At 40.5% G+C, this 18352-nt stretch overlaps 1 protein-coding gene across 2 annotated transcripts in view; it reads right to left on the bottom strand.

Annotated features, from left to right (window-relative positions):
• The window catches only part of LOC125452453 (prolyl endopeptidase-like), a 162466-nt gene that overhangs the window by 123261 nt on the left and 20853 nt on the right, over positions 1 to 18352 (bottom strand). For both annotated transcript variants that reach the window (XM_048530880.1, XM_048530881.1), the window contains exons 3-5: positions 16730 to 16863; positions 8387 to 8517; positions 2738 to 2947 (exon numbers count right to left, since the gene is read on the bottom strand). In XM_048530880.1, the coding sequence (XP_048386837.1) occupies positions 2738 to 2947; positions 8387 to 8517; positions 16730 to 16863 (475 nt within the window). The remainder of the gene's footprint in view (positions 1 to 2737; positions 2948 to 8386; positions 8518 to 16729; positions 16864 to 18352) is intronic.

Below are 18352 nucleotides of genomic sequence, written 5' to 3'. Positions count from 1 at the left end.
GGGTGGCAACTTTCAAGGATCTGTGTACATGGACACTGAGATCTCTCTGCTCATCTACACTACCAAGATTCTTACCATTATCTCAGTACTTTGCCTTCCGGTTACTCCTACCAAAGTGCATCACCTCACACTTGTCTGCATTAAACTCCATTTGCCACCTCTCAGCCCAGCTCTGCAGCTTATCTATGTCTCTCTGTAACCTACAACATCCTTTATCACTATCCACAACTCCACCGATCTTCGTGTCGTCTGCAAATTTACTAACCCATCCTTCTACGCCCTCATCCAGGTCGTTTATAATAATGACAAACAGCAGTGGACCCAACACTGACCCTTGCGGTACACCACTAGTAACTGGTCTCCAGGATGAACATTTCCCATCAACTACCACCCTCTGTCTTCTTTCAGCAAGCCAATTTCTGATCCAAACTGCTATATCTCCCACAATCCCATTCCTCCCCATTTTGTAAAATTACCTACTGTGGGGAACCTTATCGAACACCTTGCTGAAATCCACAAACACCACATCAACTGGTTTACTCTCATCTACCTGTTTGGTCACCTTCTCAAAGAACTCAATATGGTTTGTGAGGCACGACCTACCCTTCACAAAACCGTGCTGACTATCCCTAATCAAATTATTCTTTTCTAGATGATTATAAATCCTATCCCTTATAACCTTTTCCAACACTTTACCAACAACTGAAGTAAGGCTCACTGGTCTATAATTACCAGGGTTGTCTCTACTCCCCTTCTTGAACAGGGGAACCACATTTGCTATCCTCCAGTCGTCTGGCACTATTCCTGTAGACAATGACGAGTTAAAGGTCAATGCCAATGGCTCCGCAATCTCCTCCCTGGCTTCCCTGAGGATCCTAGGATAAATCCCATCCAGCCCAGGGGACTTATCTATTTTCACACTCTGTAGGATTTCTAATACCTCTTCCTTGTGAACCTCAATCCCTCATAGTCTAGTAGCCTGTATTTCAGTATTCTCCTCGACAACATTGTCGTTTTCTTGCAAAATATTCATTTAGTGCTTCCCCATCTCCTCTGACTCCACACACAACTTACCACTACTATCCTTGACTGGCCTTAAGCTTACTCTCGTCACCCTTTTATTCCTTAAATACCTATAGAAAACCTTAGGGTGTACCCTGATCCCATCCGCCAACAACTTCTCGTGTCTCCTCCTGGCTCTTCTGAGCTCTCTCTTTAGGTCTTTCCTGGCTACCTCGTAGCCCTCAAGTGCCCTAACTGAGCCTTCACATCTCATCCTAACATAAGCCGCCTTCTTCCTCTTGACCAGAGATTCCACTTCCTTCATAAACCACGGCTCCCGCGCTGTACAGCTTCCTCCCTGCCTGACAGGTACATACTTATCTAGGACACACAGGAGCTTTTCCTTGAATAGGCTCCACATTTCCAATGTGCCCATCCCCTGCAGTTTCCTTCCCCATCCTATGCTCCCTAAATCTTGCCTCATCTCATCGTAATTGCCTGACCCCCAGCTATAACTCTTGCCCAGTGGTATACACCTATCCCTTTCCATCTCTAAAGTAAACATAACAGAATTGTGATTGCTATCACCAAGGTGCTCACCTACTTCCAAATCTAACACCTGGCCGGGCTCATTACCCAGTGCCAAATCTATTGTGGCTTCGCCCCTTGTTGGCCTGTCCTCATACTGTCAGAAAGCCCTCCTGCACACACTGGGCAAAAACTGACCCCACCTATCATTAATTGCAGTTAAAAGTCAACCACATTGCTGTGGGTCCAGAGTCACATGCAGACAGGACCAGGTAAGGATGGCAGTTTCTTTCCCTAATCAACATCGCTGCTGATTGTCAGGAAAATCCCATCTGGTTCAATGGGTGGGTCACCATTAGAATCTAAAAATTGCAGATATTTTATTGAATTCAAATTCCACCATCTGCCATGGTAGAATTCAAATCCGGGTCCCCAGAACATTATCTGGGGATCTGGATTAATAGTACAGCGATAATAACTCTAGGCCATCACCTCCCCATCATATTATCAACTTCAGCAAGCTATTAAACCCATTCATTTCTCCAGCTTCGTAAATGGGACACCTTAAATAAAAATCAAGGCCTTTCAGCAAATCACTGACCAAATGGCTAGGTAATTCTTATTTCTATTTTTAAACTGTAGAGGCTTCACTGAGTTATTCCAATTGTTGATTGAGAGTTACTGCGCAATACAATTTTTCAAGCAAAAACTACTCAAATTAACAAGAGTACAGCCTATTTAAGCTGCATAAATGGAAATAAAAGAATGTAGAACACAAGCTTTTTATTTCTATTTTAGCATAGATCTTCAAATTAACAAGTGGGTTTACAGAATGATTGAACGTTCCTTTGCTATTTTCACAACATTTAAGCAATGCTGAAAAAGGTCTAAAATAAATTAGCAGTATTTTTATCGACTTTACAAAGGCAAGCACAATAATAAGCTACCATATTTTAAAAACGGAAACTATAAAATATACAAAATAGATTTGAAAACATGATTTTTATTCTTATTGTTTCAGAAGGCCGAGTTCAGTTATAAATACAGATTGACCGTTGAAATTTTAGAAGCTGTTCCATAAAGTAATTTTTCCCCAATTTATGCGACCCAAAAGGTATCTTAGCTGTGCCCTATATTTATCTGTGAGTACAAAAATTTGAAGTTGTGTGCAGTCTTAGTAATCTTTTCCAATGGAACCTCAACTTACCATCACTCTTCCCATCCTGGTTCAGGTAACAATTGTAAAATATTCCCTTTGCATCATGGGTCCAAGCCATGCAGCTGAACTTCACTCTCTCCAGAGTATCTGGAAGCTCCACAGTACCATCAACTTTCAAGAACTTGATTGTTACCCAATCTGACCCACTTGTACTCAGTCCATATGCAAAATATTCACCATCTTCTGAGAAAGCATATCCTGAAACCAGAAGAAAATAAATCTTGAAAACATTATTTAAGTGGGTATCAATTACAACGACAGTTTGGTAAAGGTTCAAGATTTCGCAAAACATATTCCCTTTAAAAAAATGTCAAATAAATCAAATTATTTTGGTCAGTTTTTAAACCATTGCCTGCTCAACTATAAATTCACAAGCACCAAAGGCACTTTGGTATCTCTGGCAACTGGCCATTACTCATAACAGCTGCAGGCAATTTCTTTCTGAAAGTTGTAACATATCCAACTTCCAGCACTAGTTAACCAATGGTGCTCAAGAGTGAGAACGGAAGTTATTTTTTGTCCTTTCTAAATGCGGAGGTAGAAGTCAACTGTAATATTGACAGTACTCTCTCATCTGAGAACAGGTAGTTGGGCAAAGACTGGGAATCAAGCCCAAATCTCTAATATTCAGCCCCTTTCTGAAATAAGCTTAAATCATCTGCAGGTCAAGGGGAAACAACCTATTTGCATGTACCATGTCAAGTCCTCTAAGAACTTTGTATATTTTTAGTAAGGTCATCTTTCATTCTTCTAAACCCCAATAAGTATAAGCCAACCTACTCAACCTCTCAAAAGACAGTCCCTCCGTACCTGTAATTGTAATCTAAATCTTAGAATGTTAACCTTGTCTAAACTACTGATGTGCAATGTTCAGCGCAATTCATGACTCCTCAGATGCTGAAGCAGTTCATGTCCAAATGCAGCAAGACCTGGATAACAATCAGGCTTAGGTTGACAAGTAACATTTACACACTATGTAATTGCATGGCACAATCTCCAATGAGAGTGTACGTAAGCATCGCCCCTTGACAGGGAGGGAGTGGAGGAGGCTTGGGCAATCTTGAGGAGTATATGCATAGGAAAGGCTTCAGAGGGACATGGGCCAAATGCTAGCGAACCTTGATTTATCTAGGATCTCGAATCAGTATGGATGAGTTGGACTGAAGGGTCTGTTTCCTTGCTTTACATCTCTATGACTACGACTCTACGAAAGGAATCAAAAGGGACCGGAGGGGCAATACTTTCTATTCAGAGGATGGTTCATAGGTGGAACCATTAAACTGCCAGGGGAAGTAGTAGATGCAGGTCGTTACAACATTTAAAAGACATCTGAACAGGTATATCAGTAGGCAAAGTCTGGAGGAACATAGGCCAAACGCAGGCAAGTCGGGCTAGTTTAGTTTCAGAAACTTGGTCGGCATTGACGAGTTGGGCCGAAGAGTTGTGGAGTTTCTGTGCTGTATGACTCGCTAGCATGACTTCCGCTCGGTGAAACCATGCTGACTCTAATTGATCAGACTACGCATTTCTATTGCCTTGCAATTACGTTCTTCATAGTAAACTCCAACATTTTCCCCATTAACAGACATTAAGCAAACAGTTTTTTTCCCTCACCTTTTCAAATAAGGTGTTAACAGTGGCAGTTTTTCAATCCCCTAGAACATTTCTGGCATCTAAGTAATTTTTGGAAAATTACTACCTATGCATCCACTATATTTATGGCCAATTCCATTAAGATCCTAGGATACAATCCATCATGTCGAGAGCGCCTTACAAACTTTGGTTCTATTCATTTCACCAGCACTTTTTCCTCTAGGATAAGTTGTTTGTTTTGTCTCCTCCATTTGATTCTTGATTTAGTACATTTAGAACACCATTAGGATCTTCTAATAGAAGCCTGAAACAGTATTTATTCAGGTTCTGTCATTTCCTGGTTTTCATTAATATCTGCCCAAACCCGCACTTTAAGGGGCTTATACGAGCTTTGGTCTTTCTCTTCCTTTTTATGCACATAAAGCTCTTTCTGTCCATTTGATACAACCTGAAAATTTACATTCAACATTTATTCTCTTCTACTTTATTATTTTTTGGACAAATTTTGTTAGTTTTTAAAACTTTCCCAATCTCTGGCTTCCCACTAATCTTTCTCACATTACGTTTTTCCTTCAATTTGGTGATGCCCGTAACTTCAACTGTTCTGCCACTAACTCAGAGAGGAGAAGAACAAACAACTCCCAATCCTGGATGTCATGGTAGAGCACAAGACAAATGGGAACTGCAAACGAAAGTACACCGAAAAGCCACACACAGAGACCAGGTATTGAACTTCAATAGCAACCATCCCGACAGACACAAATGAAGCTGCGCGCAAACACTGATTAAAAAGGGCAACAACACACTGCAGCAACATAGAACTATGCCAAGAGGAGGAGGAGGAGGAGGAATACCTCCAAGTGTTCAAGTATAATGATCCACTAGGAGAAGCCTACCGGAACAGCATCAGAAAGATTCTACCCGCCCCAACACACCTATCACACTACCTTATATCAGGAACATGTCAGAACTCACGACAAACACTTCTATGTCTGCTGGGCATTAGAGTGGCACACAAGCCCACATCAACCCTATGACAAGTATTCACCTGAACCAAAGACCTGTCATCGACAGGGCCAATGTCATCCGCAAGATCCCCTGCAGGGACTGCGAGAAACACTACATTGGATAAAGAGGAAGGAAACTAACAACAAGGAGTACATGAACACCAACTAACACGACCAATACTCAATCCACGTGGACAAGGAGAACCACAACTTCGACTGGGACAACACCAAGATCCTGGGACAGGCTAGGCAGAGATAAGCACAAAGAATTCCTGGAAGCATGGCACTCCACGAAGACTGCTATTAATAAACGCATTAAACTCGACCCTACATTCCACTATGTAAGAAACCCAGAAGTGAGGCAATCCATCGCAACGGACCCCAGAGTTTAAAAACCCGGCGGGAAAACACACCGACACTTCAGAGGCTGCGCCGAAGATGTTACCAAGCACAGCAACAAAACATCTGCGGAACAACAAGTCAGCTCGGCGAGCCAACCAACCTCAACACCCACAATCCGAGCTACCAGATCTACTCCAAAACCTTGGATACCTCACTTCCTGTCACCCTCACCTACCCCAACTGCTGACCAAATCAGAAGACCCTATTCTAAACTGTGTGATTGCCTCCAGGTAACTTCCCCTCCTGATGTATCTCTAGATCACAATGACATATAAAAGTTCCCAGATGCTGTGGTGGTAGATGCAAGAACCAAGATATAACTGCTGAATTTTCTGATAACACAAAGATAGGTAGGAAAAGAAGTTGTGAAGGCAGAAGGGGATGTAGGTAGGATAAAAAAAAATCTGGCAAATGAACTACAATGTGGGAAAATGAGAGATTGTCCATTTTGGCAGGAAGAATAATGAAAAGCACATTATCTAAATGGTGAAAAATTACAGAGCTAAACAACGCAAGGGTCTGCCTGCCCGAATACATAAATCATGTAACTTTAGCATGCTGGTGCAGCAAGTAGTTAGGAAAACAAATAGAATGTTATTGCTTATTGCAAGGAGAACTGAATACAAAAGTAGGAGGTTTTTCATCAATTAAACAGCACATTGGTGAAACCACAACTGGAACACTGTTGGCAGTTCAGGTCTCCTTGTTGACGGAAGAGAAGTAAATGCATTGGGAGCAGTTCGTAGAAGGTATATTGGACTAATACCTGGAATGAGCAAGTTGTCTTATGAGGAAAAAGGTGGATGGGTTTAGTTTAGAAGATTAAGGAGGAGGTGACTCTACTAAAGCATAAAAGATTCTGAGGGAACTTTACAGGGTACACGTGGAAAGGATTTGTCCTCATCTTTGTCCGAGTACCCAAAATTAGAGGGTCACTATTTAAAGATAACCTAATTAAGCTGAAAAGAAATATTTTCTCATAGATGCTTCAGAAACTTTGGAATTTTCATGCTCAGAATGTGACAGAAACAGAGTACTTGTATATATTTAAGGTGGAAAGAGATAGATTTGTGACTTACGAGGTGAAAGGCTACCAGGGCAGACAGGAATGTGAAGTATTCAGGTCAGCCATGATTAAATGGCATAGCATGCTCAAGAAGCCCTGTGGTCAGATGTGTTCATACGCATTTGCAATGCTTTTAGAACCACAAACCCTATGGATATTGCCAGATCTTAAAATCTGTTTGCAAGTAAATCTTGCATCCTGAGAAATATCCCAGTGTTGTCACTTGCCACTGCTCCTGGAATCCTCACCTAGCGTGCTTCTAGATCTTTAAGGACAAACTTCAGAAATATTTTCAGACAATGATCCATTACATTCTCAAGCCTGGTTGACCTTTACAGGACCACCTTTAATGCTATTTATTCTAAGTCACTTACAGTATTAGTGACAGAACTCAACTTCCCTAAAAATGCTTCAGTGTAGTATACAATTCAACTGAATTCCACTTAGAAAAATAAAGTCTTGCATCTCATGCACATACTCTGGGCTTTATGATATGGTTGGAGTAAAAGCAAAGCCTTAGGAAAAAAAAAAGACATTTTTCCATCCCCACCCCTGTCTGCCTTCCAGAGAGACCACTCTCTCCGTGACTCCCTTGTTTGCTCCACACTGCCCTCCAACCCCACCACCTTCCCCTGCAACCGCAGGAAGTGCTACACTTGCTCCCACACCTCCTCCCTCACCCCCATTCCAGGCCCCAGGATGACTTTCCATATTAAGCAGAGGTTCACCTGCACATCTGCCAATGTGGTATACTGTATCCATTGTACCCTGTGTGGCTTCCTCTACATTGGGGAAACCACGTGGAGGCTTGGGGACCGCTTTGCAGAACACCTCCGCTTGGTTTGCAATAAACAACTGCACCTCCCAGTTGCGAACCATTTTAACTCCCCCTCCCATTCTTCAGATGGCATGTCCATCATGGCCTCCTGCAGTGCCACAAGGATGCCACCCGAAGGTTGCAGGAACAGCAACTCATATTCCGCTTGGGAACCCTGAAGCCCAATGGTATCAATGTGGACTTCACCAGCTTCAAAATTGCCCTTTTCCCCACCGCATCTCACAACCAGCCCAGTTCGTCCCCCCTCTCCCTATTTATTCCAGAACCCTCTCCCCATCCCCCTCTCTGAAGGGTCTATGCCCGAAATGTCAGCTTTTGTGCTCCTGAGATGCTGCTTGGCCTGCTGTGTTCATCCAGCTCCACATTTTGTTACCTTCGAAAAAAAAAAGGCTTGTAATTGACCTTAGGTCTAATATTTACAAGCATGTGTAACTGCATGAAGTGTAGGTGACTGACAGTATCAAAAACATGCCTATCAACAGCAACAGCCTTAAGAGTTAAAGAACACACTTCCACAGGAGATCAGGTAGGAGGCAATTGATAAAGCCATTACCCATCTTCTGGTTAAATTAGTATGGGGGAAAACAGAAGAGGATAAGATTTTTTTCAGCGTAAAATAATGCATGTGAAAACAATTAGAAAATATTTCAATATGCTTAAACTATTCTCAAAAATATAATTTTATCACCTACATACAAGTAATCGATTCCAAGAATGTTTTAAACACCAACCTCTTAAAGCCACTGTTCCATCATCTGAGAATTTGTTGGGGTCAAGAAAAACTTGAGGTTCATCATCTAGTGAATTTTGGACATACATCACACTTTGGTTCTGCAACCCAGTGTTGAAGAAGTGAAAATACCTGTTGAAAGAAAATAATTTAAGAAAGGAAAGGAATTTAGATGCTTGAAACCCCAATTCTCAACAAGCAAGATAGATATAAAGAAAGAATATATGCTCTCAAAAAGTTGAGAATGTTTTGGAGTTCCCTTTCAGAGACAGCAGTGGAGCTAGGTCTTAAAGGCTGTATTGGAACAACTTTTTGATCAACAAAAGGAGTCAAGGGTTATCAGAGTCAGGGAATGAAGTGGAGTTAAACGAACATTAGATTAACTATGTCTGAATAGTACAGCAAGTTCAAAGGGCAAAATGATCAAATGCTCTACCTATTTCTTATGATTCCATAAGTTCCATCTGATCATAAATCATTAGATTATACACAAAAAGCTATTCATTGGTTTCAGAAAGAAAAAAGCAAAAATAGAATTTTGTTTTTAAAAAGGTTCAGGCTTGTAAACACTGATGTTCAGAGGAACCTGAGTGTAATTATACCAAGTTAACATAGTACCACAAAGAATTAGGTGAGCAACTTGCATGTTTATTTCAAGGGGATTGAATTGGTAGAATGAAGATGTCTTAGTACAATTGTACAGAATTTGGGTGAGATCACACCTAGAATACTGTATTGAGTTTTGGTCTCCATGTTTAAGGAAAGATATTCATTCATTGATTGCAATACTGGAAAGAATCACTAGATCAATCTTAAGAGCCAGACAGTTGTCCTTAGGTGATGCTTTAATTAGGCCTACACTGTCAGGAGCTTAGAAGAATAGCAGTGATCTTATTGAAACATTCAAAACTGTGATAGGGTAAAGTGTCTAACTAAGGAATCTACAACATTCGGACTGGTCTCAAGACAAGAAGCGATCATTTAAGACTTAAGCAAATAGAAATGTCTTTACTCAGAGTTCTCAATCTTTGGAATTGTCTATCCCAAAGAACTGTGGATGCTGCATTATTGAATATCTTCTAAGGAAGAATAGAAGTCTTCTTTGTCTCTCAGGGAATCAAGGGATATGGGAACTGGGCAAGAAAACCACAAGATTAGCTGCGATCATTTTGAATGGCAGAGCAGGCTTGACTAATTTATTGTATCCTTTCTACAGGCATTGCCACAAATAACATTGTTCTCTGTACAGCATTAATTAATTGCATAGAAAATTGATTAACAACTTATTAGTAATAAAGGATTATAATAGTTGAACATTTAGAAATACATAATATAAATAAGCAGAGTCAGCTTGGCTTCATGGAAAGGGATATCATGCCTGACAGATATAGTAAGGTTCTTAGGTGCTTAGTAAGGGATTCTGTACTTGGGGAATCTCAGCACAAATGGTACAGATTTAAGCAGAAAAAAATTTTGTAACATTACAATTACTACAGATTTGCTATAAATTACATATAGCTCATTTCCACAATCTTCAAGGATTGTGGAGAAAGAAAATATAATTCTAAAGGATCATATTGAATAAATGGTGTACAGACTACCCAACTAAATGGATCAATGTTCTTCCACTGTATTCAAAGGCAGTATGGTCGACTCCACAGGAGGCTATAGGGCCAGTCCATTTGGGGACATGGCTGGATGGAAAAGGAGATTCCCAGGATAAACTGGGAGATACTGCACAAGCTAATATTGCACTAATTATAGCTAGAATTAGTCACACAAGAGTTCAATTGAGCATGTAACTGTAGTAACTAAATTACTGGCAAAAAAAAACACAGATGAATCACAGTCCAAGAGATGTTTTGATATCAAGGTTAAGCCATTTGAGTAGAACATTCAGCATTACGCGATAGAGAAATTTTGCCCATAAGAAGCACTCATTTGATATTAAATTGAAAGGGCTGTGCACAATCATGGACAAACCGAATCCTGCCATTTCTGTTAAGGGTTCCACTTGCACACGAAGGAGAATTAAAGTTGAAATGCTTCCACAGGAAATCAGCTGAATACGATTAAAGACTTTTAGTTTCACTAACTGGGAAGATATCTGGGCTGATGGTATTGCTGATGTTCATCAATATCGTCACAACACCAGTCGTTCCTTTTGGGGCTGGATAGTGTATTGATAGCAACTGTAAATGAGGCTACAGAAGATAGATATCAGACCGCAATGGACTATCATAATATGGCTGTCTGTGAGGCACTTAATGTTCAGGCTTGACAAAGAAAAGGCAACACATGATGAGGAAGCACAAGGATTTTGAACAACATTCCAGAGTCCCACGTTTAGCTTATTTCTATTTCATAAGTGAGCACATGCAAACTTCAAGGTTGAAAAGGCAAAGTTAAGATCCTACTAGCTCATTAATGAGAGGTAGAGAGGCAGTTACGGGAGAAAACAAAGATTACAGCTGCACTCTGCACGGGCATTGTTGTAACTGGTTTCAGAAGCAAGGCAATTGTATTTTCTCCTTGATGTAGGGAGCAATGACCCGGGGCAGAAGGTTTAGAAGAGATGAGGAAAAACCTCTTCACCCACAGGAAGGTAGGATTTTGGAACTCACTACCTCTAACAACAATACAGCCGGAAACGTCCAAACACTAAAGAAGTAATTTAGATGTGCGTTCGCATAGAAGTCTATAGACCAAGTGCTGGAAAATGGTGATTGTTTTTGACCAGCGCAGATGCGATAGGCTGAAGGGCCTCTGTGCTGTACATATCTACGACTATTAGACTACAGTTAATTTGCTGAATTAAAGTTAACTTTGTCACAATGAACGTTTAATATATGTAACTGTATAGTCCTTTAGACTTTCATCACTCAAGACTATGGAGTTGACAGAATATTTAATTACTCCATTTATTACATAATAATACAAACAAACTGTTGTGCGGTGTATGAGAGATGTTGTGCATTTATTTTGAGTTTACAGGCAATTGATGACATAGTATCTATTGGGGGAATGAACTAGGGATATAAATTACAGAAGAATTAGACATTCACTTAAGGCTGATGTAAAGGAGTTCTTCTCTCAAGTGTTGTGAATGTCTCAGAATCTCTGCACTGTAGAAAACAGGTAAAATTTCTGAAATATTGAGGAGTTGAGGGCTTGTGGGGAACTGGCACAAAAGAGGGGTTAAGATCTCTGGCAGATCAGCCATGGTCATATAGAACAGTGGGGAAGGCTTGAGGCGCTGAATATTAAAGACATAAGAAGGGAGACCAGAAAAAAAAAGGACAAAATATGACTGAAGTAGAAAAATGCACGCCATTGTTAATTACAAATTTTGTCCACCGGACCTGCCATTTAGCATGATCTGACAGCCTTGACTGAAAGCACTTTTGTTGAATTTTGAGTAACAGCAACAAGTGGTATGTACTTTCAATTTATGTTATCTGCATACATATGGGCTAATCCAAATATACAGAAGTTATGCCCCTTTACACTCTCTTTTCAATGACCGAATCATAGTCATAAAGCATGGAAACAAGACTCTTTGGTCCAACCAGTCCACACAAGCCATCTTCCCAAACTAAACTAGTCCCACTTGTTTGGAGGGATATGGGCCAAGTTCAGACCTTTCCTATTTATGAACTGATCCAAATGTCTTTTAAACCTTGTAATTGTACCTGCATCCACCACCTTCTCTGGCAGTTCACTCAAAAAAAAAGTTTCTACTTTTTAAAATGTTTTTCATGTCACCTTAAAAATACGTCCCCTAGTTTTGAACTCCCGCACTCTAGGGATAAGGCCCTTGTCATTCACCTTATCAATGCCCCTCATGATTTTGGAAGCATCAACGGGGTCATCCCTCAACCTCCTACGTCTGCTGAGAAGAGTCCCAGTCTACTTTTAGACGTAAAACCCTCCACTTCCAACAACTTCCTGGTGAATTCTTTTCTGAACTCTCTCCAATTTAATTGCATCCTTCCTATAACAGGATGGCCAGAACTGTGCACAGTATTCCAGAATCATGTTTCTGTACAACGTGAAATGGTCAAACATTTGGGTGAATTGTTACAACTAGTTTTGGGCAAGTATGCCAGTTACCTAGTGAAGGATTCCTTCATGTTTGTGAAGACCATTCAGGACTTGAACATCAATAGTCTTGTAGCGTCTCATGTACTTTTTTTGACGTTGCTAATCTACTTATCAATTTATCACTTAAGGAAGCCACAAACGTCTGCACTATAGCTCTATGTCATAACAATCTAGACCTGGCACCATTGTGAGAATCAGTACTCACTGAAATTATAAACTCAAAAGCTTGCGTACTCAAGTTCTGTTTTAACAACACCATAGGTCCCCAATTTGGTATTGCTGCCTTGGGAGCCTCACCGCACCCAGCTTTCATAAAAATGTCTTTGCTGGATTTCATGAGAAGTATGCTTTCCAAGGAAAGCCACATAACCATCTACCACTTACATACTTCTGATGTGTAAATTTTACTATATTTGAATCCATTGTTGCACATCTGGATGTCTCCAACCTGTACTCAAATTGATGTTTGAAATGGAATATTCAAATCAGCCTCTTTTCCTCGATGTCCTTTTTAAGAAGATCAACTCTGCATTTCTCTAGTACCGTCTAAAGCAAACCTACCTTCACTGGTCAGTACACTTATGATTTCTACAGTTGATTTTCCCCTAAAGCTGGTATAGTAAAGAGATTACCTATTTGATTTTATTCACCCACAGGCTGGTATGGAATTTGAACTTAAATAGCTGAAATACCAGAAGTATTCTGCAACTTACAAATCAGGCACTGCACATAAATTTGAGCTATGCAATGCATTGTGAAGCAGTGAGAGAAAAATCAAGACCTCCTGCAGTTTTTTCAGTTAAGAAAATTCTGCCTGATAACAGCCATCTGATCAAGCCACAGATAGTTAAAAGTTGTAGGTGCCAGGGCATCTCAGAGAAACATCTAGGTGCCTGCAAACAGAGAGCTTCCATGTCTGCATCTCTGAGAACGGAAAACCAAGAATGCTTAAACGAGTTCTAAAGCCAGACAAGACCTATGTCAACTTGACTTCACTATCAAATTGAAGAATGCCTAGCACCCTACAGAAATAGCATGTTAACAGTGCTAACATCAAAAAGGACTGAGTGTAAATAATTTTGTATCTCATGCACTGGAATTCTGATCACCAGAAGCAGGTTTACACTATGTTCTTTTTCCACCCATAGTATGTGTATTAAACCATGTCTCTTCAGTCTGTCTGAAATCATGGCTGTGTGTATTTGGATTCTGAAGGGTTTAAGCTGCATAAGTTATATCTTACAAATCCCATCTTTTCTGTATTTTGTTAGAGTGGTGTGTGTGTGTTTTTTTAAGTTGTTGTTATTTTTCTGTTACAAGTGGAACCTGGCAGGAATTGCTTTTCATCCTGAATAGTAGTCAGTTAAGCAAGTTACACAATTTGGTATGCCCAATGGGATTTTATACATTTTGGGATGTCTTGAGGAACAGTGGGGCACAATCATTTAGACATTCTTCCCTGTTAAGTTGCCACAGTATAATTGAATAGCTTGCAAGAATACAAGATTGAAAGCTTCAACAAAGATATATAGTTCAAAACAATACTCAATAGGAACACTGACTGCAAAAATGACAGAATTTGTGCAACGGATGCAACTAGAGTATAGGGAACCAAACAGGTAGAAAATATCAAAGAACAAGGACAACTGTTAAGATAACTATTTTGTATACTAAGATTTTACCTGATAGAAAGGCAGATTTCTCAATTTCCATATGAAAATTTTCAAGCAATTATGAAGTAATATACATGAATAAAACTAATAAATTTCCTGCAGATGCACTGGGATGGCTAAATATTTTCTATCACTGCTGCCAAATCCAAAGGAAACAGAAACTGGCCTTGCACATTGCCATAATCAAAAGGTCATAATTTAAATGTAGAAATGAGGCTCTTCTGTTGTAATGCTTAAAAAAAAAGCTCAATTAACTGACAACTGAACAGCAGTGCTTAAAACAAACTGAATACAGTAAGGACCACAGATGTTGAAAGCCAGAGTCAATAGATGTGAAAGTGGAAAAAGTACAGCAGTTCAGACAGCAGAGGAGCAGGAAAGCCAAAGTTTTGGGCTGAAACCCTTTGGCAGGACTAGGGAGGGGTAGGGGAGCGTAGTGGAGCCCAGCAGTAAATAGAGGATGGGGTTGGTGTTGGGGTGGGTAGGTGGGATGGTGATAGGTGGATGCACGTAGTGGGTTATTGTGATTGGCCAGTGGGAAGGGTGGAGTGGATTGAGGAAGATGGACATGTTAGGTCAGTGAGGCAAGGAGTGGGTAGGGTGAGGAGGGGGGGGGGGGGGGGGGTTGGAGGTGGAGATTGAAGCTGAAGTCAATTTAAGGGCCATTGGGCTGTAAGTACCCAAGGTGAAAATATCAGGTGTTGTTCTTCCAGTTTGCATTGGCCTCACTGACAGCGAAGAAGGCCAAGGATGGACATGTTGACGGGGAGTGGGAGTGAGAATTAAAGCGGAAGGCAACCAGAAGGTCAGATTGGTTGGTGCGTGCTCTGTGAATCAATCCTGGTGTCTGCTTTTGGTCACGTCGATACAGAGGAAACTACATCAACAGCAACAGATACAACAGATCAGGGTAGATGAAGAGCAGGTGAATCTCTGGCAAATCAGGAAGGATTGTTTGGGGCCTTGGGTGGAAGGGCAGGTGTTTCACTTCTTGCAGTTGCAGAGAAAGGTAGAAAAGTTGGTGGGGAGCCTAGAGCTGATGGAGTTGTAGAAAGAATGGTCCCTGTGGAAAGTGGACAGGCTGGGGAAGGAAAATATCTATTTGGTCGTGCGATCTGATTGTAGGTGGTGGAAATATCGGAGGATGATTCATTGGATTAGGAGGTTGGTGGGGTGGTACACGAGAACGAAGGGGACGCGATCCTTATTGTTACAGGTTTGAGGGTAGAAACGTGGGAAATGGAACAGTTGCAGTTGAAGGCATCTATAGTTAGAGAGGAGGGGAAATTCTGGTCCCTGAAAGTAGTGGGATACCTGGAGTAAAATGCCTCATCCTCGGAGCAGATGCAGTGGAGGCAGAGGAACAGACAGTATGGGATAGCGTTTTTACAGGAAGGTAGGGGAGAGGAAAATGCATTAGAGGTCGTGGTGGGAGTCAGTGAGTTTGAAATAGAGATCAATGCTGAGCCAGATTCCAGAGACTGAGACAGAGTCCAGTAATGGATAGGAGGTGTCAGAAGTGGTGCAGCTGAGTTTGAGGATGCAGTGAAAGGTGTTGGCAAAGTTGTTCAACTGCTCAAGCTCCTTGTAGGAGCAGGAGGCAGCATCAATGCAGTCCTCAATATAGTGGAGAAACAAAAAAGGGCGTGGGATGATGAACTGGACCGGTTCGTAGACCATCTGTGTTCTGCTCATACCAACCAATCAAACCTTCTGGTCACCATCCATTTTAATTATCCCTCCCACTCCCCTGGTGATATATCCACCCTTGGCCTCCTCTACTGTCAGAGTGAGGCCAAGTGTAAACTGGAGAAATATCACCTGATATTTCACCTTGGGAATTTACAGCCCAATGGCCTTAATACTGATTTCACCAGCTTCAAAATCCCTTCAACCCCCAGGCTTATCCCAAGTCCAGCCGTCCCCATTCTCCTTGCCTCCCTGACCTGACCTGACCAAACTTGTTCATTTTCCAACCCATCCATCCACTCCACCCTTCCGACTGACCAATTACAATAACCCCCTACCTGCATCCACCTATCACCAACCCGCCTACCCCGACCCCAGCATCACCCCCTCCTCCCTCTATTTACTCTGGGCTCCCTTCCCTGTCCCCAGTCCTGATGAAAATATTTTGGGCCGAAATGTTGGCTTTCCAGCTCCTTGGATGCTACCTGACGTGCTGTGCTGTACTTTTCCAGCTTCACATCTAGGGTTTAAACGAAGTTAACTGCAACTTGCCACTCCCATGCCTCTGGGCTAAGGGCCGACTGATCTCAGATGATCTTGAAGCAAGCTAACTTGTGCAGAAGAAAGCATAATGTCTTCAAAGAAGCATAATTTCCTTGAAACTAGATATCCACCACTTTCTTTGGTCTCAGAAAGGGGGACAGAATGCAGCCTTGCCAACAATACACACATGCAAAGAAAAATTAAGAAAATAAATGCGCCTAAATTTGAAGTTTAAAAACTATGGCAAACTATTTACACATTTGCATCAATATGCAAATGAGCACAGAGCACAGTCAAGTTCATCTCAATTAGTATCTGGGTAATTTTCAACATACCTTGGCCCTTTCCGAAAAAGGCAGCTGTACTTCGGATAATCGTAGAGTTCTGTCATTCTTTCTTTGAATTTTTCTCTTATTGAACACTTTTCCAAAAATGGCAATGTCAATTTATTCTGGGCTTCCACGTAAGCCTACAGTAATAGATTCAGTACAGAAATTAACAGAGTACTTCACCAACATGCAAAATGTATTAAGGATGACTTTTCATTTAATTCTCCATGAACAAAAATACAAGGCATATCCTTCTGCGCATATCATGCCTTATGAAATAGACAGAACTAGGAATTAAAGTTGTTAAACTTACCCACCTTTAACATTTTACGTGGGCAGTTAGAATTACATAAAAATACTGCAGTCAACTTGATACCAAAAGTATAACCTCACACTAATGTAGAGAGATGATAATATTATATGGTCAAACGAGCACAGGACTAAAGCAAGCCAAGGAAAGTTTCCAAATTGAAAGTGATATTTAAGATTTACATTTTCAGTTAAATATTTGCTCAGTGTACATAATCTACTGTGAATGGGTGTTCTAAACACTAGAACAAACACAGCCCTAGCTATACTTTGTCCAAACAACTTTGCATTTTTAAAGTGTTCAGACTGAATGTTCAATTGCAATGCTAGCAACACTTAATTAGCAAAATTTTTTTTAAAAATGTACATAATGACCTTAATGTCATAATGGTTAAGCCATTAGGGATTTCCCATCTAGAATAAATAAAATTGAGGCAAAATAAAAACAAGTTTTGGACAAAGAAATTGTTTCAGCAGATTCAAATAGCATAATAGGACATTATTCCAAAAACAGAATGAGACAAATGCTTGTAATTTTATCTACATCTGCAATTGTAAAAGTACGAGGGGTAAAAGGTATTTAAAAAAAAATAAAAAAAAAAATCAATCTATTCAAGCATGTTAGATCACCTCAGGGTGAGATGGGAATTAGAAGTAGACAATGGAGTGCTGATACCAGAAACTAGTCTTTCATGCAACACGCTTGGCAACTGGAACTGATATGGAGACAAAACAACTTAAACAATTTCTGCATTGGGATGGACTACAGAATCTTTATGGATGAATGAGTTAATGTGGATTGACCAAAAAAAAACAAAATTCCCCATTCATAACTGCATTCTAAGGATTTGGCAATATTTGGATTTTATAAGTATTATAGTGCTAATTTAACATTTATCTCAAATATTTCTGAAATTGCACGTTTAGGACTTCATAGAAGTTAATGATGAAAAAATCTGATTTATTTCATAAAACATTTATTACTGCTGGGTCACAATCCTGGAATCCCCTCTCTAATGGCATTATGTGTCAACCTACAGCATGTGGACAGCAGCAGTTCAAGGCGACAGCTCACCACCAGCTTCTCAAGGGTGACTCAGGGCAGGCAATAATTGCTGGTCAGCCAGCAATGCTCTCATCCCGTGAACGAATAATAACAAAAAAAATAGCAGTTGTTTGATTCCTCTTTCTCCAAGATTCATTCCACTCAAAGAATACAACATCTTGCTGGGTTACAATTAACTGTAATTCCAGTAGCCATTAAATTGTGAACTGTAACAAGTATGGATTGGTCCTCCAACCATAGAAGACATCATTGCT

Source organism: Stegostoma tigrinum, chromosome 4 (genome assembly GCF_030684315.1).
Source record: "Stegostoma tigrinum isolate sSteTig4 chromosome 4, sSteTig4.hap1, whole genome shotgun sequence".
NCBI classification, from domain to species: domain Eukaryota; kingdom Metazoa; phylum Chordata; class Chondrichthyes; order Orectolobiformes; family Stegostomatidae; genus Stegostoma; species Stegostoma tigrinum.
This window is presented reverse-complemented; position numbering and strand designations above follow the sequence as displayed.